Genomic DNA, 22,423 nt, shown 5'->3' with positions numbered 1-22,423 from the left:
GAATCAGCTGATCGGGCGGGGGCAAGACATTAGCAGAAATGGTGTTGGTACTGGAAGCGTCCCACATATTCTGTATCTCCTCTCCACCTCAACCCCCCTGGAATAGACCAAAACTTCACGTCAGCAAGCCACAAGTGCAATGAGCATCAAAGGACTGAGAAGTCCCAGCACCGCCACCATTGCCTCCTCCTCCTCAGGGACTGCCCAGAGGCACAAATGTGTGCTGAATAAAAATGGGCGCTGGCATGGGGGTTGAAGGGTGCCTGGAAAGACCCTATGGGTGGGACCAGAGGGTGCAGGACTGAAGGGGATCCCAGGCTGGGCGAAGGAGGGAGAGAAACTGTGCCCTCCGCCCAGCTGAGCTCAGCAAGCTGATGTGGGAAATTTTCCTGCACCAATCTGTTTTTGGGGAATCCTGGCTCCACAGCCCTCCCTCCTCCCCCTCCGGGAGAAAATTATATAAAATCTCTCGCTTCCAGTTTCTCATCCATTATTTATAACCTGCCCCGGCTGCTGCACAAGGGAGGGAGGAAAGAGCCCACAATTAACCCGCCTCGCTCACACCATGCCACAGCTCCGGTGCAGCATTTGCTGTCTACCAACCAGCAAGCAACCCCACCGCCACTGCTGCCGCCACCACCACCACCACCCAGATGTCCAGCCACAAGGCAGCATTTGCTCCTTCTCCTATAAAGGGGAGTTTGATGCAGCAACCATGAAAAAAAGAGAAGAGATCCTCCTGGGTAATCACAGGAAGTAAGGAAGTGCATTGGGAAACCCACTTAGAGCTGAGAACTGCGACCCGGTGCCAGATCCATTAGACATTTTAAATAGGCATAAAGGTCCTGAGAGGAGATTCTGATGGTTTAAGGAGGTAGGTAGAGCAAGAGAGACCAGGAAACATAATACTTCCCCCTTTACACTCAAATTGACACAGAAACGGTCTGACAATAAACAGACAAGAGTGTGGATTTTTTTCCTTCAATGTTTTTACTAAAATCTTTTGCTGTTGAGACACAGATCCAGAAAGGGTGCACGGGAGAAGGAAAGATGTGGGATGAGGGAGGGAACAGGGAGAAAGGATAGATGGACACAGCTTCATTACATTTTGTGTTAACAAAACAAAACAAAAAACCACAAAGGGAGTTTATTTTAAATGTCAGGGGATTTTTTTTTAATATATATAATACAAAAAAGCGAGGACTCTAACCCCAAACTGTGGGGGTTGCATGCAACAAGAAAGGTTTTCAGCGGGTGGGACATCAATGCTTGGTGTGGGGGGCTGACACGCTTGGAACACGAATCACAAGAGAAGCTGAGGGAATGGAGCATTAAAACAGACACCATGAAAGAATGAGGTGCTTGGGCAAGGAGGGAAATTCAGAGCAGTTCCTCAGCAGGGGAATGGAGGGCACTCCACACTGAAGCCATGGAGAAATCCAACCATTTTCCATCCCATCCCACTGCAGCCCCCTGCCACCCCAGACTTGAGCTCCTGGCACCTACAATGCCCCTCAATCCTGATTTTCATTCCCCTTCTAACTTCTTTTTGGGTTTCCCAAGTTCTGTCAACCCCTCAACCAACACAACTCTATTCCCAACTCTGGCCTCCCCCCCCCCCCGCCCACCAGCTGCAATCTTGCCCCACAATTTTGTCCCACAGATATCCCATCCTTGAGCCCTCCTCATTCTGTTCCTGAGCTGAGCTTGTTAAGTCTTTCCTGTCCCATCGTCTCACTTTTTGTGTAGCTGATTTAGGGGCAATAGGGAGCACTGCTGGAATGAGCAAGAGACTTATGGTGACGAAGACTGTAGCTATTTGGCTAAGGACAGGAGAGGGTGCATGGGTTTATGGGACTCTTGTGGGGCTAGACGTTAAGGGGACTAGAGCAGGGGAGTCAATAAAACGAGGGTGCTCTCTGAATGCACACACAGCCCTTCCATGGCCCTCTGAACAAGAGCTGCTGCTTTGGCTGGGCAGGTGCTTTCCCAGCACCACTATTTTACGAGCACAGGCAGGGGAGAGAATGAATGAAACCACCATTAAATTAAACACCCAAATATGGCCACTGCATATCCATCTGGGCTTGGAGGCTCCAGCTGCCAGTGAGGGAGAGGGATGGGACTGGGAGGGTCGGCTTCTGCCTCCCCACTCCCAGAAATCACCAGGGCTGTGTGGGGAGGGCTTGGCTCACAACTGAAGCTCCCTCCATGGGCAGCACCGTGACGGCGGCGGGAGGTGGGGCCGAGACGGCTGCCGCGAGGGGGCAGACCTCACCCGTACCTGTGGAAGAAGACAGATGTACAAAGTCAAAGGGGTTTCTCACCCTCAGAAATTTAATTAACACAGATGTGTAGCCTGCTTCCCCCCACCCTCCCCCTGCTGCAAGATGGAGTAGAAGACACAGCTGGTTTCACGTAGTAAGGAAGAGATGGATGCAGCTGCCCCTTCCTCCAAAGCACCATATTTATCCATGTCCTGCAGGGAAGTTCCCTTCCTTAAAAGGCTGAAAGAAAAGGCAAGGTTGAAAGAACGCACTAGCTCTAACTTGAAATCGACTGCAGACAATGCAGCTAACTGGGGTTTATCACTTAAATTGTTGTCCTAATGCATAATAAAGGTTAAACTTTCACAGGAAAGTTTTCTCAGGGGACTCCAGCTCTCACAGTTCTCCAAGATGCATGATACAAAGGGAATACATCCATAGCAGTGAATGGGGCTAGAAAATCTCCCACTACATTACAGCATCTCATGGGAATAGATTCACTTACTGCTGCCCCATAAACAGTAGCGTCTCAAAAGCAACAGTTACGCCTAATGTTGGACAGGAGGCAAAGTAATGAAGGGCAAAAAGGAGACAAAACACCAATCAATGTGCCCTGTCTGTTGCTAACTTCAAAATACTAATGGTAGTCTATATTTTTTGTTAAAAGTACAAGAACTCCATTGACTTTGGAAAAATAAAACAATATTCAGATAAATAAAACATTCAAAGGATTATGTGCACCTTTTCATTAAAAAAAATGAAAGCTCAATCCTGCTTCTATCCTCTTTAGATGAACCTGCAAAAGGATCCTGAGTCACACATAAGCATCCAAACCAAGACAGGCACTGCAATATGCAGGCACTTAAACACTGGCAGAGGGATGCTAATTTAGGATGCAGCCGCCCCAGGGGAGATGGGGTTCTCCCTCTCCCACTGAGAATACAAGGACACGTGGGTACCCTATGGGACAGATGGGCCTCCCCTCCCCATTCCCTAGGACAGAAGGAAGCGGCTCTTGCCTGGTGGCCCGGCCAGCGTTTCACCGCAGCGGTTGGCCCTCAGTGGCCGCAGCCCCTTCTCCTGCGTGCGTCTGCAGATGCCCGTTGAGCTGAGCCGGGGTCTTGCAGTGCACGCCACACAGCTTGCAAAGGAAACGCTCCAGCCGCGGGGCGGCCAGTCCGTGGTCCTTGACCGCGTGGACCCTGAGGTAGGCCGCTGTGGTGAACCCTACGGGAGGGGGAGAAGGACAAAAACCAGCCAGGTCAGTGTCCGGTCTACTGAAAACGTACTCCAGTGTCCTGTAATGCTTGGCTGTGCCTCACCCTAGAGGCGGCTGCGTCTCAACATCTAGTGAAAGATCCATTGCGACAGGGCTCCCTGATGAAGAGGCAGCTTCTCCACCCCAGAGATGGCTGCATCTTGCCACCAGGTAAGCTCTCTCTGTATGAACAATAGACCCCACTTTAGGGGCAGCTGCATCGTGGCATTGAGGAAGTAAGGTGAGGAACTTAAGACTCAACACAAAAATATCAGAGCTGTAATTCCAGACCAGAAATAGCTGGATGAGAAGAAAGCAGATTTCCTCCCCACCCCCAACAGCAAAATCTATGTTACCTATATTCCCTGTAATATGAAATACTTAAAAGCCATAAAAGAATTATAAGAAGTGATTAATAGTAAACTGCTGCTTTATGCTTCTGAGAATCCAGTTATCTACAATATGTTGAAGATTTTATTTTAAACATATGGGTAAGGCATAAAGGATTATGCACATTATCCAATGAGATAATCCAGGTGTTTCCACAAAGGAAAAGCAGATTATTATTATTATTTTTAAAAAAACACTATTTCTTACTAACCTGCACATTATTCAGCCTATTTTGAGTTATGTTTTAAGGATATTGTTTTCTATTTAAAAATAATATACCCATCTAAGTATGTCAGATGGGTAAAGTTGCAACACACACAATTCAAATATGAGCAGTCTTCTTTTCATAATGTTTAGTTAACTACCTCCACATTGGATTCCATCTATATATGGAGAATTAGCAAAGCTAACTATATACAATAAATCATGTCATCCTACACTTACACAGTACAGTGAAGCTATTTAAGCTTGTGGCAAAATGGAACTAAGGAGATGCTCGGACATGTAAATGTAGGAAAAAAACATTAGGAGCCAGCTGTCTTGCCAAGCAGTTTTCTTGTTAGGATAAAGCAGGAAGTTTGAGCAACATCTGCAGACCAACAAAAAAAAAATGCTGCTTGTTCTCACATTGGTCCTTCAAACGCAGCTTGTTTCAAAAGCATTATTATGTACTTATCAAGTCAGTCCTCTTCTGCAATTCTATATTTAATGCTCACAGAGAGTAAGTTTGGTCCCACATGTAAAGGACTCAAACCCGGCTTACTACTTCTAAAGCAGGCATGTGCAACTTTGACTTACCAAGATAAATGCAGCCCAACTACCACATACTGCGGCCTGTCAGTTGGATAATAAACCCCCTACCTATAAAGCCCTGGTGGGTCACCATCCATGGCTGTTCAGCTGAGTTGAAGTTAGTGAGAGCCTGGCGGGTCTGTTTGAAAGCTTGTGGAAAATCAGCCACATCTAATTCAAACTGCAAATGAAATAACCTGAAACAGGTCTCAAGCATGACTCTGGCTGATATACTGAGAAACCATATTATAGAAGAGCACGCACATATGCAAGTATAAAGGTTGGAATCCCATGCAAATACAGCTGGGAGTAAGCTCCACTGAAACCTAATTCTCACAAAACCTACATCAGATTGTACTGTGCGACTGCTAGCATTCCCAGAAGAGATGGTTAAGAATTTCTCTCTCACTTCCAGATACTTTCACAGAGAGCCCTCTCCTCTTACCTTTGTTGCACAGTTCGCAGACATGATTCGGCCCTTGGCTGTGTACTTTCATGTGGTCCGTGATGTAGGCGGCACTCAGCATCTTTCCACACACGTGACATGGCACCTTCTCCTCATGACGGACTGTGTGAGCACGCAGCCGATCCTTGGTGGCAAAGGCTGCTTCACATGTCTGCAGAAACAGAGAGAAAGGAATCATGGCGAAAATGTCTTTGCCTACAACAGCCCACTTCCCAAGGCAACCAAAGACTACGGGGCTTTAGAACGTGCAAAGTTCCCTTTAAGTACAGGGGACCTGACATTGCCTTCTCTTGCACCAGAAACTCAGGCAGATTATTGGGGACAAATTAAATAAGAGGAGGGAGTAGAGAGTTGATACAGCAATACTGTCAGTGGGGGAAGGTACCTCACATTTGAAGGGCCTCTCTGTTGAGTGGACTTGCCGCACATGGCTGTTCAAATGGTCCGGACTGTGGGAGGCAAGAAATATTCAAGTAAGTGATCTGTTCTTGAGGAATTCTCTTTCATTCCCTGCTATAAGGTCCATGTCCCCCTCTTTATTAAATTCATTTCCTTCTCAATCCCAACTATGTTGGCTGGGTTGTCCCTGTTTCTTTTACTGGTAAAGTTTTTCTGCTTTTAACAGATGCATAGGAATACGCTTCTTTTGGAAAAGCTGTTCCTCTTCAACGCGTTAGCTTGCAGCTGTTAACAGTACAATAACTCTGTCATTAAAAAGTGCCAGTTATAGTTTTAACAGGCTAAACTCATCATTTTTAAGCATTCACTGATGCGAGTCTAGGCAAGATGAGTGAGGGAGATTATGTGCCTACAGAAATGTTCTTGGGGAATTCATCCACTCAATGGTTTATTAATTAGCCATAGATTAGTCACAGATACTGATAAAACCTAAGCTGGAAAACAGTTCAGGAAAGGATTTGACACTCAAGAATCCAATTGATTTATAGGGAACCCTCCATTAGAAAGCAAGCTGAAAATAGAAACAGTAAACTTAGAACTGAGAGATGCTGACATGTTTTAATCTCTTTTTAGTTTAGAGCTGATTTAGATTTTTTAAAACGTTTCTTATATTTAACTAGCTTTGTTTATAATATTCTTGTAAACCTTTTAGAGGTTTTGTTACAATAAAATGGCATATACATTTTGTTAAATAAATAAAATTAAGGTTGTCACTTATTTCAAAGGGTGCAGTGCAGTGTTAAAAAATGTGAGCAACCTTGAATATATATAGCTAGCTTGCCTAGAGGAAATTTCTAAAGCACGTGTAATTTATGTGCTTTCTGCTGCTAAAATTACAAGCCCTTGTGGTGATGAAAAGAAATTCTGGATATATTAAAGTAGTTTCTACCCAACGAAATAAACAAAAAGGGTGTAGAAAACAGTGTATTCTAGTCAGGTGTTAGGTCCTCTGTATTTTATGTAGTTCTGTGTGACTTGAGTGTGTATGTATCAGACCATACCAACACTCATATTTTTAAGACCTACTTTAAAAGGTTGCATTTCTAAAGTTATTTCTTTAAAAGCCCATGTTTACTCCTTTATTGTTGCAAGTCAGAAGCCTGACTCTATGGCCTCTAGGAGCTGTGAAGCCTGGAATGTTACTAGATTTTTTTGTTAAATACATTAAATAAATTTGTAATTTTATGTTGTGAACCACCCTGAGATCTATGGGTATAGAGTAGTACACAAATTTAATAAACCAATCAACCAACCTACGCCTGTCCTCTTGCTTTCATTTCTACATGGGGCTCTCAGATCAGAAAACTTGAGCACGTTCTTTTTACGTTCATGCTTTTTCTGGGGGGTTACAAGAACATCTAAAGCTCATGGGGCAATTATTGACTTATTTGTTTCTCTGGAATTTTCTTTATATTTTGAGGACAGGCTGCTCTTGGTACTCCATGCAACTGCAGGTCCATGCAAAACCTGGGCCAAGTGTAGGAATTGAGGTGGCCTAACTTATCTTAAAGAGCAAGTGCATTCTTTCTACAGTTGTACAGAAAAGCTGGCAAATGTAAGGGCAATTCTGGCAAAATCTCAGAAACAAAGGGGGAGAAACCTGGTCACAGAGCCTTTCTGATCAGGCTGCAACATATCAGTGTTCTATGCTGCCCGCATTGCGACAATGCAATAAGTACATTTGCAATTGTGTAATTCTGGAAATGTGAGGTTTTCTTTCCCCTCAAGCTGACCTCATTGTCTGCCGTTTGATCTAACAGCCAATTAATATGCAAAGAAATTCCACAGATCAGGCACCTCTTGAACTGTACACTTCAGACTGCAGGTAAGGGACTACATGTTTGAATGCACCTCCCTGTTAAAACAAATCCCCTGAATGAAAAGCTAGCATGTCAAGAAAGCTTTTAGTTTCTTACTAACATGCTAGTTCAGTATATGCAGGGATTTGTTTTTACATGGGGGAACAATGAAACATGGACACTTCTGTTGAGTTGACAAACTCAATTCTACATGTTTTAATCTGACCTGAAATGGGCAATATTAAAATGTGGGGTTATATTTATACAGTGGTACCTCTACTTACTAATGTTTCTACTTACGAATGGAGCTCCGTCTGCCATCTTGGATGTGGTTTAGATAGGATTTTTTCTACTTATGAATTTTTAGATAGGGTTGCTTCTACTTATGAATTTTTTCTCCCAATGCATTCCTATGGGATTCGACTTACAATTTTTTTTTACTTACGAATGTGCATTAGGAACGCATTAAATTCCTAAGTAGAGGTACCACTGTATTTTCCTGTTTCTTTTCAATACTTTATGAAAGCCACTTGTTGCACTTTTGTGAAGGTTCTCTGAATGTCTATACTTACCTCTCATGGGTGTCAAGATGTCTCAATCCCAGCTAGAAGCGTCTTAATGGGTGCATTTTATAGGTAGTCAGAAAGAAACACTGCCTAACACTCTTTGGTATTATGATACAAATGTACTAGTGGCAGGACTGGGGAAATTTTCTGGTTTGGGTTATACACTGCCAACTTAAAATAAGTCAGTGAACCACAACTGAGAAAATATGTGCTTTCACATGCCTCCCCTTTCCTTTCTTTCTGTCCTGTTTCTTCAGCTGGATTGGTACATACGAACTGCAATGAGTTAGCTGCTCCTAGGAATGGAACTGGTGAGGGATTTGGGTGGATTTCCCATGTGGTCTTTACTGTTCTGGAGTCCTCCCACAGAACCAGAACCAGCTGGTGTCCCTTAGAAAACCTCTTATATGGCCAAGGTAGTCAAGATCAGGCTTGGAGGAATTTGAGTTATGGCAAGAGCTGCAAAGGGAAGGGATCCTGAGGTGCCCACAGACATCCCTCAATCAGTTAATGTTAGCTTCTAGTCTAATAGTGCCATCCTAACTCATATTGGTTCAGGATGTTGTCTGCTAAAGCTTATTCTCTATCACAAGGGGAAACACCTTTTCTAAAAGCCAACCTTCCTCACGTAAGCCCTGCAACTAGTCCCCTTTGAACTGCCTCCTCCCTGCACCCTTGAATCCCTCGTACCGAGAGAAACTCTTCCCACAGTGGCTGCAGATGTACGGCTTGTGCACAGCACCATCATGCGAACGGACGTGATAGCTCATGCGGTCCTTCCGCTTGAATCGCTGCTGGCAGACAGGACACTGGTAGGGCTTCTCGTCTGAATGAGACAACTTATGCCGATTGAGATGGTAGACGTCCCGGAAGGCCTTCCCACACATCTCACAAGCATGGTTCTTCCGGATGCGTTTGCCTGATGCTGTAGTGGTCACCAGCCCTGCTCCTGACCCTGCTGTGTTTCCTGCACCTTCGGCAGGGGCAGGTGTTGCTGCTGTTGTGCCACCGATGGCGGAAACACTAAGCAAGCTGAGGGGGACCATGGTGGGCATCTTCATGGTCGTGGGTCCAGCGCGAGAAGCTTTGGCCCCCGTATGAATGGCTTCATGGCGCCGCAGGTTGTAGCCATTTTTGAATTCTTTAGCACACAGGGAGCAGATGTAGGGACCTTTGCTCTTGGGCTTCTTCTGGGCATCACCTTGCTGTTGTGTAGCAGAAGCTGCCTGGGAGGTTGGGGCTTGTGTAGTTTGAGAGGATGGTGCTACCTGCCCACCACCACCCTCAGAGGCAGAAGGTTGCTGCTGCTTCAAAGCGGCCGTGTCTACTGTGGAAGCAGATGGTGCAGAGCCAGTAGCGGCAGCAACCACAGCAGCAGCAGCGGCTGTTTCCTGGGCTGCAGCCAAGACAGGAAGGAGATCCACTTGGAGGGATTCAGCAGGGGTGGCTGTCTGCTGGGGAGGGGCTGTTGTGGTGGCAGTCTGAACAGAAAAGAGATTTTATACTTGAAAAATACAGTAATGAACAATGAATCCTGAAAGCCTACAGTATTCTAGTAACTTGTAGAGTGGATGGAATAGTAAATTCCCACTTCAAGAGCATCCATCTCTCATAAACTAGCTTGAACTCATCTTAGGTGGGGGAAGACTAAGGTGGGCTGGATTAATTATTATTTACCAAATGTTATGGAAGGAGAAGCAGGAATACTCGCTACAAACACTCACCAGCTCCACTGAATAGTTAGAATTCAAGTTAAAGAGCTGGGCATCTCAGAGTTGGAGAGCTTTGCTTTTACAGATACCATGCCCTGCAAAGTGAAGACTTTTTGGTATTTCTTACTAAGTTTGGAAAATCTAGCTCAGTACAGTGCCATCAGCTTAAGTGTACTGGAAGCTTCACTCTAACTTCAACCACAGAAACTACTGGCCCATTTGCTCTCATGCATCTGCACGTTTACAGGTGGGAGAAGGACAACCAGGTTCCAGTTTGTTAAACATTTCTTGCTGGTTGCCTGTGTGTCAAAGGCAACTGGATGATTGGCTATTTATGAGCCTGGATTACAGAAACTTTATCTGGGATAGCTTTCTGCCTATCTTAAATGTGTACCCTCCATTCTAATAATACATATCATAATTCCTTAAAATTTATGCCAGTGAATGGTGTGGAAGTACAGCATGCCTGTAGCTAATCAGGTGTGAACCTGATCATTCTCTTGGATGGGAGCTCTGAATATGAGCAGAATATAAAAACACATTAGAAAAGAAATTCAGCCTACAATATCTCATTAAATATATGGCTGATGCAGCTTTCTACTATTTAAGTACTAGCCTGGTAGCCATCAGTGAGAAGGAATTCTATGCAGGCAAGTGAGTAGTCTCGGGAAGGAGTTTTCCATCCCTCCTGTGCACCTACCAGAGAAATGCAGCTAACTGATGCAGGAGGGACAAAGCTCTCTGTCCATCTGCCATCCCTAGTGTGCTAGTAAAACATGGCAGAAAAGCAATGTTTGTAAACTTATTTACAAGGCTTTTAGAAATAAGAAATGCATAGATTTGAGCCAACAACCATTTAGACATCAATTTGTTCTTATTCTTTGGCCAAAATATTTCCCTGAATTTTCAAACAGAAAATAAATCACAGGATTAGAGAAAATGTGCTTGGGACCTTTTAAAAAATCTAGAAAAGTATTCTTTTAAAAATGCTAACAATTTAGAAATCAATTTCAATGAAAATATGCAGGCAGTCCATGGGTCCAAACAAAACTGTTTTACTTTGTCATTTTCACATTTACAAAGAGAGATTAATTTTTTTCACTCCAAATTCTACAAGCCAAAAATTACTTCTTCACTGAGAAGCTTTTGTGCATTAGCTATACAAGGTGATGAACATATAGTGGTGCCTCGCAAGACGAATTTAATTTGTTCTGTGAGTCAATTCATTTTGCGAAAAATTCGTCTAGCGAATCCCATAGGAATGCATTGATTTTTTTTGCCCATAGGAACGTATTAATTGAATTTCAATGCATTCCTATGGGAAACCGCGATTCGCTAGACGAATTTTTCACAAAACAAATTCGTCTAGCAAGGCAACCTCCACTCGAAAAATCTCTTCGTTAAGCGAAAAATTCGTCTTACAGGGCATTCATTTAGCGAGGCACCACTGTAATTTAACTCCAGGCAACAAAGAAAGACATAAAGACCCTCAGTACTGGCTTGCCTGGCTAGAATACCATCAGAAAACAGTAAGGACAACTACCATATCATGAAGTGACAGTCTTTCTTAACTTCTATAGATGTGAAGTTAAGAAGGGACTTGAATTCAAATTCCTGTTCAGTTACTGATTTGTGACCAGGGTCAAGTCACATGTGCCAGAAACTAGGCAGAGTTACTTGGAAGTAAATTATGCTTTGTTTTGTATTGCTTAATCCCAGGAAAATGTGTGAAGGACTACGTAGTCCCCTAATCTCTGTACACTGGTCAGAAAAATGGAACAAGGGATGCTATCAGGAAAAATGATAAACCACTACATAAACCTAAATTCAATCTAGCATTTCAGAGATCTATTATTCAAATATACAGTTGTCTTGGTTATGTTCCTTCACAAACTTTTAAATTCAATTTAGAGTGATATCTGTAACTGAAGTTCAAATAGTTCTTTCTCTGGTTGAGGTTTGTCAGCATCCAAGTCTGGGTAGCTTCCAAAACAACCGGATTTATGCAACATTAGTTATACTCAGAACTGATCCACTGAAATCAATGAACCTAAGTAACACCAGTTGATTTCACTGGGTCGACTCAGGGTATGATTTAATTAGATATTACCCAATAAAACTTTGGTTCAGATTGCTTTTTAAAGTATAGAGTTAACCAGGGAAGGGCTGACCTTAAACTGCAATCCTACGCCTACTGAACATGGTGAGACTTACTTCTGAATAAATGTGTATGGGATAAAGCTGCCTATCAAGGTATTTATACAATAATTATTTATTTTGTTTTAATTTGTTACCTGTTGAAGTCTGGGATATATGAGGCTAGTAATAATAATAAAAGCAAACAAATCTAAATATAACCAAGATAATATCTGCAGAGCAAGGCAGAATTCTTGGCCCCAGTATAACTTTTGTTTAATTCAGAGTAAACTTGAAGTGCACCAGATTAACTTCATGGGTTTGGTAACTGAGAACTGGGAGAAGGGGACGGTTTCTTTTAACATAAGGGTATAGATTTAAATAAAGGTAAAGGGACCCCTGACCGTTAGGTTCAGTTGTGGACAACTCTGGGGTTGCAGCGCTCATCTCACTTTACTGGCCGAGGGAGCTGGCATACAGCTTCCGGGTCATGTGGCCAGCATGACTAAGCCGCTTCTGGCGAACCAGAGCAGCGCACGGAAACACCGTTTACCTTCCCGCCGGAGCGGTACCTATTTATTTACTTGCACTGTGTGCTTTCGAACTGCTAGGTTGGCAGGAGCAGGGACCAAGCAGCGGGAGCTCACGCCGTTGCGGGGATTTGAACCGCCGACCTTCTGATCGGCAAGCCCTAGGCTCTGTGGTTTAACCCGCAGCACAACCTGCTTTAAAACTCTGCCACAAGCTTTATTGGGTGGTCTCTGGCAAATCATTATTTCAGATCCTCAGTCCCACAACTGTTTTATGCTATTTTTTTGAAAACTTGTTGCAGGAGATCATGTGGCCCGTACTGGGCCCCGATGGAGCAGGTGGTTCCACTAAACTGCAACCACCTGAAAAAGTCTCCTGCTGCTGTTTTCTGCAGATGCAATAGAGGCGGTGAAGAAAGTCTTCTTCGCCATTGCTACCGCCAGTTGGTAGGCTCAACGTTGAGCTCTAACCCATGTCCGGTCAGCTTCAGAATGAGTTATCTGCCACTGGCACTCTAGCCGTCTCAGCGATTGTTTCATTGCCCTCAGATCCGTGGAAAACCACAGGGCTGTCCAGGCTCCATGCAATCGGAGAAGTCACTTCGGAGGCAAACAGTCAATAGCCCTGGTTAACTCCACATTCCAGCGGGCCACCAGGGAATCGGCTGAAAGGCCATCAACATGGGATAAAGCATCCCCTACCACTCTCTGGAAACCATTTGGATCCATTAAGTGGCGGGGGCAGACCATTCAAATCGGTCTCACCTCCCTGCAGAGGGGAAGGGTCGCGGAGAAGTCCAGTTGCACCAGGTAGTGATCTGACCATGGCACTTCTTTAGTTGTATTTTATTGATTTTAATTTGTGAACTGCCCAGAGGACATGATTAATTGGGTGGTATATAAATGCTGAAAGTAAACAAATAAAAATAAACATTAAGTGACTGACATTAAGTAAGAGTGGCTAAATAAATGTAAAACAGTATTTACAGTAAGAAATACAGAAATTATTTTTTAAAATCAAATATTTGTACAGGGTACCCTTTGAGGTTGAGGCAATTCGTATAAAAAATTTTGGTCTCCAGCACTGAGATGCAGCTGCCTCAAGTAGATATCGTTTTTCAAAGGGGTCCATCGCTCTCCATTTGGTGCCCAGACAGAGCTCACCTGGAAGGGGCTTTGACTGCAGCCCTGAGCAGCAAAAAATCTGGACTGGATTTCGGTCCCAACCTGCAGAGGGTTCTGTGTATGACTCTGCTAAAGAGACAGGAAAAAAAAAAAAGATTAGGGAACCTTAAAAGAAAAAGAATCCTCCCCACCCTTCAGCAAAATTGGAAACAAGAGTTAAATTCAAAGGACGGCAAGAGAGAAAATGGGTAACTGTAGGAAATCAGTGTGTTTCATTATTCCACAGGAACTATGGGAGATGAGGTAAAAGATTTAGAGAGAGCAGCAAGTGCTTGACCCAAGTAACTTCAAGCACTGTAAGTGTGGAGTAGTTATGGTTTACAACAGGCAAAATATGGGGTTGAATCCAACGTAAGTAGGGCAATTTAAATTAATAGATATGCATTTCTGGTCCATTAATTTAAATGGGTCTACTCTAAGCAGAACTTAGTTGGTTTCCCATGGTGTGGGAAAGGAGGAAAGTTTGTTTGCGGGAGAATAGAAAGCTGGGTGTTAAGGTATGAGACTGTAAAGATAAATTGCTACACTGGGCCAAGATGAAGGTATGAATAATGTGTACAAAAGTATGGAATAAAAGAGGTCATGTAATAGGAGAGTCTACTTTTCTTTGGGAATGGGACCATAGCTGTCAAGTTTTCCCTTTTCTTGCAAGGAAGCCTATTCAGCATAAGGGAATTTCCCTTAAAAAAAAGGGAGAACTTGACAGCTATGAATGGGGCAAAACGGCAGGCAAGGGATTCCCAACAGCAGTAGATATGGGCCAGCATTATGTTAAGGTGTATGCCTGGGAGATCCCCCTCCCCAACCACATGCATGATGGTACTAGGGGAGCCCTGTCTCCGACTTTGAAGAGGAGAGACATTAAGGGAAAAGCAAGTACTGTACAGTAGTTGCATACAGTATCTGAAAAAGGGGAAGGCCTGAAGCTGAGCTCTGCAAAGGGAAAACCCGGGCAGCAAGTACTAGGAGGGAGGGCGATTACCCAGGAAAGGAGTCAAGGGTGAGAGCAGCAGGCAGGAGGTTATTATTTGGTCAGAAAGTGGAAAGGGGAGGTGGCTGGAGAGGTGGGGCTGCAGGTTTAAAGAGGAAATTGTCTGCAAGGGAGGCTCAAAAAGTGGAAACAGGAGGTTAAGACAAGGAGCTCCAAAAAGTGCGGAAGTAGGGGCCTCCTGCAATCTTGACAAAATTTGGCCACACATGCCTGGTAACAGGAAATGTTGGAGGTAATGTACCTCCTGCCATGTATACAGCCACTATCTATATCATAATGCATTTTGGGTGAGGAAAGAAGTGGGGTCATCTCCCTGCATTTTTTAATGTCCAGAGACGGACCCTGCAGGTGTCCACACATAAAGATAGGCAGGAAACAGGTGGAAAATCCAACACTACACCTGTTGGCTGCCAAAGGTCATACCTAGCTACCTCCTTTTGTGCCTGCGCTTTAGGATAAGCAAATAGCGGGGCCAGGAAATGAACACGAAGCCTCTCCCTGGCATGTGTGGCCAAACTCGCACTGGTGTTAGGCAGAAACCCCTAGAGGGCACAGCTTTGGGGAGGGGAAAGCAATTATGGCAGGAGGACATTTTATTTTGTGGGGGGCATGACGGGAAGAGAGGATTATGTGCGCGTAGCCTTGAAGAGGGCGAGGCAGCTGTAGTGCGTGTGTATCTGAGGGGGGGCATTTTGGAAAGCAGGATCACTGGGAGTGGGACCGAGAAGGCACCGAGGTAGCAACTGGCAGGGAAAAAGGTGGGGGACAAGCGCGAGGGGATGGGCAGAGCGAGCGCAAGAGGGAGGTGACCGTTGGTGGGGGGGAGAGGGAGATGAAGCGCGAGGCGGAGGGAGGGGCTGGGCACAGCGAGCGTAGAGAACGAGGGGGTAGGGGGAGCGCAAGGCTGCGCTGGGCGGAGGGAGGTGACCGTTGGGGCAGCGCAAGGCGGGGGGGGGGAGCGCGTGCTGAGTGCGCCCTGCTGGCCCGCGCGCGCAAGGGCCCCCGCCCGCTGGGATTCCCGAGGGGAGGGGCGGGGCAGGGAGGGTGTGAGCGGGGAGCCTAGAGCTCTTGCTTGCGCTCCCTTGTCCTTCTCCGCTCGCGCTCCCCCCCTTTTTTAGCGGAGAAGGGAGGGGGGAAGGTGGAGGAGAAGGGAGGGGGGTTACCTGGAAGATGAAGCTGCTCCAGTTGCTCGGGTCCATGGCGGCGGCAACGAGCGGGGGAGGGGGGGTTCAGCTCGGCGAGAGGGGGGGTCGGGAAGGGAGGGGGGAGCGAGTGGGGAGCAGCAGCAACGTCGCGCGGGCGGGGGGAGTGAAGGTGGGAGGGGGGATAGAGCGAGGAGGCAGCGGCGCGAGGAAACCTCGGCGCGCACGCTGATTGGCCCCCTCTGCGCGCGCGCGCGCGCGCCCCCCGGCGCCACAGCCTCTCTGGGCGGGGAGGGGTGAAAGAGGGTATGGAGAAGGCGGCAGGTAGCGATTGGGTGGGGCTGCCGTCCTCGCTCCCGACGTGCGCGGGATCGTACAAAAGGCCCCCACGTGTGGTGCTTGCTGATTGGGTGGAGTGACGAGCGCTGTGACCGTAGGGTTTTTTCTTTTAAAGAAGAAAGTTGATTGGTCAGCGGCGAGGCGGCCGCGCGCGAGTAACGGTTGCTTCTTTCCCCTCCCCGTTAGTTTTCTTTTGAGTGACTCCGTCCCCTCTCACAAAATGGCCGCCAGGGAAGAGCTTTATCCGTAATGGCCATTATGGTGCCTTTTCTCTTTCTGCCCCTCAATCCATATTATTCAACCCCCCTGCCGTACACTTATGTCGCCTATATTTTAAAAAATGTCGCAGGGAAGACGAACGAACTCGACAGCACATTTGGGCTTGCAGGTACTAGTAAGTAAGGTGTAGGACGATCTGCATGACCGACTGCTGTGATCTAGAACTTAACATAGATAGACAGCTAATGCTTTCATAGTATGGGATTATGTCACTATAGCATGCGGCATTGTACTGCAGTTTCAACCATATCTGGAAGTAATGTCTTACTTGAATCCAGGAGAAATTCTGAATAGATATGGTTTGTATTGCCCTCTTGGCACTTACACCAGGAACAGGAGATTACTCATTTATGCAAGTTACTTTAATGTGACTTATGCAGACTTCACATGGACAACCTTCAGCAAGAACTTGAGTTAAATGTGAGACTTGTAACTCTCACCTCTTGGCAAAGGAGGCCTCAAACACAATTATTTAGGGTTCCTTGTTTTAACACATGACAGGCTTGGGAAAACCTCAGGATCGCATTTGTACACCAAATGTTCTTAATTGAGCTCAGATTTAGCACCACAATGCTGCTGACTCAACTGGGCAGGCAAACAGATAACAATTGTTAGTAGAAATCCCAGGGGGTAATACCTTGTTTACTTATTTTTACTGTGATTGCTGTCCCATGCACCCTGTTCAATCCACATTATACTTGTGCCAGGGCAGATTTGTAAGTTAGCTACGTTCATTTAATATATGGTCTTTAAGCAGAGGCTTGACAGGCATATGTCAAGAATGCTTTGATGGTGTTTCCTGCTGGGCAGGGGGTTGGACTGGATGGCCCTTGTGGTCTCTTCCAACTCTACGATTCTATGATTCTACTACATTTATAATTTTCTTGTCCTCCAAGGCGTTCAAGTGGTGTACGTGATACCCTGTGGAATAAGTTCCAGATAGTGACAACTTCAAGGTCACCCAGAGCTTCATGGGCCAATGGGAATTTGAACACTCTATGAGTCTTCCTTGTACTAGAGGGATACTAACCTCTATAGCACTCTGTCTCCTGGCTTGAATTGCACTCTGCAACCACAAACCACTGAGCGTCAGACTTTTATATGGATGCTGTCAACATCTTTTCTCAACGCCTCTGCTTGGTTTTGAGTTGGACTTTAAAAAAAATCTTCCAGTAACCAATTTTCAACAAGCCTGTGTCTTGAACGATTCTGATAACTTCTCTCTCTTTTAAAGCAAACCCAAAACAGAAGTTTACAACCTATTTGTTGTACCTTTTGTAGCACTGAGCTGGGCAAACTGAGGAGTGCTTTTGAGGGAATACAATGTATCGCTATTACAATAATCGCTATATAATAGGAAGATGCTTCAAATGCTTACCTTAAATGGTGGTGGTGGAGGTGAAAATAAACATTTTCTAACAATGACAGAATGTGTGGCTCTGCTCCTGGATCATGCATATTCGAAAATATAACACTGTTGCTTATGAGTGGGTACAGAATTGCAGCCCAATTTAGGGACTTGCTCCCATCAAAGAGGGACTATGAATGCAGCCCTGCTGTGGAATCCTGTGCCTGCTTTCAAAAGCCAAACCCTCTATGTTGAATAATGTTTACTCACAGGCAAGTATGCTTAGGATCGCTGCCTTAGGGCTTCCAAGCAAACAGGCATCGAAGTGGAATGCCCATCATGTTTGCTGCACAAGTGAGGTCACGCACTTGGATGTGACGGCAGAGGAAATGGCTGACAGATTAACAACCCAAAATGACACGCTTTTCTGTTTTTCTGGTGCACCTTTCAAATGGCTGTTGCCCGCCTCTCCTGAAGTGGACAATTAGTATTCCTTAAATTAAAAAACAACAACAACAGACTAGGTGACGTTACGCTACAGAATTTGTCTTGTTTTGGAAGCTATTTCTCTCAACGCGCATGCGTTTTGCAGCATTTCGGCACCGTAGTCTAAAAGAAGGAAAATACGCATGCGCTTTGGGAAGGAACGGGGGCGTAGCAGTGAGCCGTGCATAGACCGATGCGGAGGCACTGCGAAAACAATACGCTCGTGCGCAGTACAGCTCGCTGGTTGTGTCGCGCGCGCGGCTATATAGTGTAAATAAATCAATGCGCATGCTCGTGAAGCCACGGGGAGCGCATGCGCAGCGGGACGTCTCCGTGCTGCGACTACCGTGAAGAATGCGGTATGCGTTTGCCGCATGCGTAGTAAAAGCAGCTCTCGATTTGCCGCCTCCCCTCGTTTCCCGTATGAGTTGTGATCTCCATTTTACGCTGCCTGAGTGCCAGCAGTGCCGCCTGTGCGCGAATTTCAGTCCGGATTGTTTCATGTTTGCAATAAATGTGAAGAGGCCAGGATTGAAAGCAGTTGCTCAAGGGTGTCCCTGATGAAGAATTAAGTGTGAAGCACGTTGGGTTTAATTTTTAAAAACGTATATATTATTCAGTCTTTTATCCCTGCGACTGATGCCTTCCCGCCTTTTTTTTACTGTGAATGTGTAAGAAGAAGAAAATAAAGCATCAAAAGTAACCAGGAATTCCCACCTTCAATTAAAGTAAAGAAAGTATTTAACTGATAATTACTTTGTAGACCTCATGTGATCTTAGTGGACTTGAAGAAAAGTACAGTCCCTGCAAGAAGGTGTGGGAGGGGGTGGGGAAGCATTTGCACTGTAAGGAACAAACGTTCAAATCATATAGGAGACTCCTCTTCAAACTAATTAATTTCTCCCCCCCCCCCCAAGCCGTTTAGTATATCCAATAACTAGAAAAGTGCCGAAATAATTTCTCATACATTGCTTCTGTAATCGTTACAATAATGGTTGGCTTTTCTTTTTCATTTGTATACTGCCCACCATCTGAAAATCTCGGGTGGTTCACAACAATAGAAGAGGAAAAAACCACAAATATATAAAAACAAAAACCCCAGCAATGCTCCCCCTCCCCCCCCCACCACACACAGCAAAGGCCTGGTTGTAATGAAGGCACCAGGCAGACCTCCCTGGGGAGAGCAAACAAACAAGAAGACCCGTTCTTGTGTTGCCAGTCACCCTCCAGATCTCTCATGGAGGAGGCACACGAAGAAGAGCCTTGGAAGATGATCACAGGGTCTGGGTCGGATCATATGGGAAGAGGTGGTCTTTGGGGTGTTGTGGTCCAGGACCAGGAATTTGAATTAGGCCCCGAAACTAATTTGCAGCTGGTGCAGTCAAGCCAGGATCAGTGTCATGCTCAAACCTTCTTGCCCTGGTGAGCAACCTGGCTGCTGAATTCTGCACCAACTGAAGTGTCCAAACCCATTTTCAGAGGCAGCCTCATGTATAGCTCATTGCAGTAATCTCATGTATTTGCTCATTGCAGTAATCTAATCTAGTGGTAATCTAATCTAGTAATCTAATCTTGTGGGACCCAGGTGGCGCTGTGGTTAAACCACTGAGCCTAGGGCTTGCTGATCAGAAGGTCGGCGGTTCAAATCCCTGTGACGGGGTGAGCTCCCGTTGCTTGGTCCCAGCTCCTGCCAACCTAGCAGTTCGAAAGCACGTCAAAAATGCAAGTAGATAAATAGGAACCGCTACAGCGGGAAGGTAAACGGCGTTTCCATGTGCTGCTCTGGTTTGCCAGAAGCGGCTTTGTCATGCTGGCCACATGACCTGGAAGCTATACGCCGGCTCCCTCGGCCAATAATGCGAGATGAGCGCGCAACCCCAGAGTCGGTCACGACTGGACCTAATTCAGGGGTCCCTTTACCTTTACCTTTAATCTAGTGGTTACCAGAGCATAGACAAAGGTAGCTGGGCTAATATTTTTGTCAAATGGATAAATTGAGATGAGACTATGACTGCAATCCTAATCCTGTTTACGTAAAATTCACTAGGATTTACTTCTAAGTAGGCATGGTTAGGATTGTGTTGTAAGAAATAATTGTCTAGATTTGAAGCAAGGATTCAAAGCTTGAGCTCATACCCATGGGTAAATTATTCAACTACCTATAGAGAAATATGTATTCCTAGATGTGCCTAGGTAGTCTGATAGGCGTGCTCTGGTCCATGGGGTCACGAAGAGTCAGACATGACTAATCGACTAAACAACAACAAGTATGATACAGTATACCAAGTGTGCATCTATTACACAAATGTAAAGTAGTTTATAATGACTTTAGCCACCAGTGCTTTGCCCCAAAGGAACATAAGAATTGTAGGATGACATACTGTATCAGGCAGAGATTTATTGGTCCCTAAAACAGTTACAATTCACTGTGAATTGTAAAAACTTTTATATCTGAAGTTGCATGATTATGCTGGATGTGGGGTAGGTAGGTTAGGGTGGCCAACTGTGTTAGGGCTCCTGTACCTTTAACTGCTGCCCTATATTCTTCCCCTCATTGTTGCAGTGATTGAAAAAGCAGCACCGGCTGCATTCCCTCTTTTCATGCAACTGGTAAAAAGGGAGCCCTGCCCTAAAATAATCATTGGTAATTTGCCAGCTTTTAGCAATGGGGGTTGCTAGCCTCTTTGTTTATTGAAGGATTTATGTAACTTGAGAAGTAAATAACCAGGCAGAATTTCAGAATTTTTTACAAGCTTTCATCAGACCCACCTATCCCAGCATGATACTGTATATAAAAATGCTTCTAGGTCGAGTAGAAAATCCCTAAGAATTTTAATACCCCAGTAAGTTAAGGTTGGGACCCAGGTGGCGCTGTGGTTAAACCACTGCGCCTAGGGCTTGCTGATCAGAAGGTCGGCGGTTCGAATCCCTGTGACGGGGTGAGCTCCCGTTGCTCGGTCCCAGCTCCTGCCAACCTAGCAGTTCGAAAGCACGTCAAAGTGCAAGTAGATAAACAGGAACTGCTACAGCGGGAAGGTAAACAGCATTTCCATGTGCTGCTCTGGTTTGCCAGAAGCGGCTTTGTCATGCTGGCCACATGACCTGGAAGCTATACGCCGGCTCCCTCGGCCAATAATGCGAGATGAGCGCGCAACCCCAGAGTCGGTCACGACTGGACCTAATGGTCAGGAGTCCCTTTACCTTTACCTTTAAGTTAAGGTTACCAGACGTCCCCGTTCCCCGGGGACAGTCCCCAGATTTACAAATCAGTTCCCCATACAAAATCCATTGAAGTTGAAAAGTGTCTCCAGATTCATTGAAAAAAATCTGGTAACCTTACAGTAAGTCAGTCTCAAGTATCTTTATATGCAAGTGGGTTTATACAATATCTGGTAGGCCACTTCCCTTGCATGGGAATTCCCTTGTGACTTTACAGCTATGTAAAGGACATTCTTTCAACAAGTAAAGTGTTTCCCACCACTGCTTTATACTGGCTGAAACTTCAGCTGTTATTCTCCATCAGGGCCGGCTCAAGACATTTTGGCACCTGAGGCAAACCACAAAATGGTGCCTCCCCACTGTCAGGGGGAAAGGAATGAGTGATGTTCTACATTGGGAACAAGGGTGGGAGGGAGACCTGCAGCACCTCCTGTTTGTCAAGAGGCTGCTGTAGAGCGGGCATGAGGAAGCTCTGCCAAGAAAGTGCTTGCCACAGCCATCATTGCCACCATGGGTGGTCCTTTCCTTGAAGGCTAGATCTACTGTGCCTGTAGATCCTGCTGGCTGAGGTGGCAGACCCAAAGGAGGGCTTGTGAGAGTGGTTGGGTGCAGGGTACCAAAGAAGGATGTTAAAAAAATCCAAGCGTGGTGCTTTATTAAAAGAAAGTTGCAGACTTCAGCAAATCAGCCTGCCAGGTCTCCCAGCCTTTACAGATGTGGGACGGACACTGCAGCAAGGACATGGCTTGTCCACACCCAAGCAAATATTGTGTGCATATATTATTTACACACAAAGCAGCATTCATCACTTTGGCCAGGACTTCCATCACTCCACCTGACTAGGTGAGGGCATAGGTGGCAAATACCCAAATCTTACAGATAGTTCCCCTTTCTGGCCTCGGAGCCCCGCACCCTAAGCCCACATATAAGGTAAGGTTACCAGACATCCCTGTTTCCCGGGGACAGCCCCTGGATTTACAAATCAGTCCCCTCCCCTGACAAAATCCATCTAAGTGTCCCTGGATTCATTGAAAAAAAATCTGGTAACCTTAATATAAG

At 45.5% G+C, this 22,423-nt stretch overlaps 2 protein-coding genes across 13 annotated transcripts in view; one reads left to right on the top strand and one right to left on the bottom strand.

Annotated features, from left to right (window-relative positions):
* Positions 1-971: 971 nt before the first annotated feature.
* On the bottom strand, positions 972-16,081 carry MAZ (MYC associated zinc finger protein). 10 transcript variants are annotated; one of them, XM_088654551.1, is made up of 8 exons: positions 15,715-16,081; positions 13,540-13,626; positions 10,410-10,475; positions 8,688-9,478; positions 5,559-5,622; positions 5,153-5,324; positions 3,287-3,494; positions 972-2,284 (listed from the first exon to the last, which is right to left on the bottom strand). In XM_088654551.1, the coding sequence occupies exons 1-7, from the start codon at positions 15,748-15,750 to the stop codon at positions 3,307-3,309; spliced, it is 1,404 nt and encodes a 467-aa protein (XP_088510677.1). In that variant the 5' UTR covers positions 15,751-16,081; the 3' UTR covers positions 972-2,284; positions 3,287-3,306. The 10 variants fall into 10 exon arrangements, with proteins under 10 accessions (XP_088510677.1, XP_088510676.1, XP_060137647.1 ...); XM_088654550.1 differs by having other exon boundaries at positions 13,540-13,629; positions 15,715-15,885; XM_060281664.2 differs by lacking the exon at positions 10,410-10,475 and having other exon boundaries at positions 13,414-13,626.
* MVP (major vault protein) overlaps positions 15,191-22,423 on the top strand; it is a 28,488-nt gene continuing 21,255 nt past the window's right edge. Inside the window, exon 1 of one of the 3 annotated variants that reach the window (XM_060281662.2) lies at positions 15,191-15,309. The gene's annotated coding sequence lies outside the window, so the exon portion shown is untranslated. Of the gene's footprint in view, positions 15,310-15,984; positions 16,421-22,423 lie in introns of those variants that run through there. The other 2 variants (XM_035134812.3, XM_035134813.3) reach the window with 2 other exon arrangements.

Source organism: Zootoca vivipara, chromosome 12, assembly GCF_965207765.1.
Source record: "Zootoca vivipara chromosome 12, rZooViv2.hap1.1, whole genome shotgun sequence".
In the NCBI taxonomy this organism is placed as follows: domain Eukaryota; kingdom Metazoa; phylum Chordata; class Lepidosauria; order Squamata; family Lacertidae; genus Zootoca; species Zootoca vivipara.
The sequence above is the reverse complement of the archived record's forward strand: the minus strand, read 5'-3'. Positions and strand labels throughout refer to the sequence as shown.

Coding starts and splice junctions, on each gene's coding strand:
- MAZ (XM_060281663.2), bottom strand. CDS start 15,750: ATGGACCCGAGCAACTGGAGCAGCTTCATCTTCCAG. Junction 5,623..8,687: donor TGTGGGAAGAGTTTCTCTCG/GTACGAGGGATT, acceptor TGCCTCCCACAG/TCCGGACCATTTGAACAGCC. Junction 3,495..5,152: donor CTGCGAACTGTGCAACAAAG/GTAAGAGGAGAG, acceptor CCCCTCCCGTAG/GGTTCACCACAGCGGCCTAC.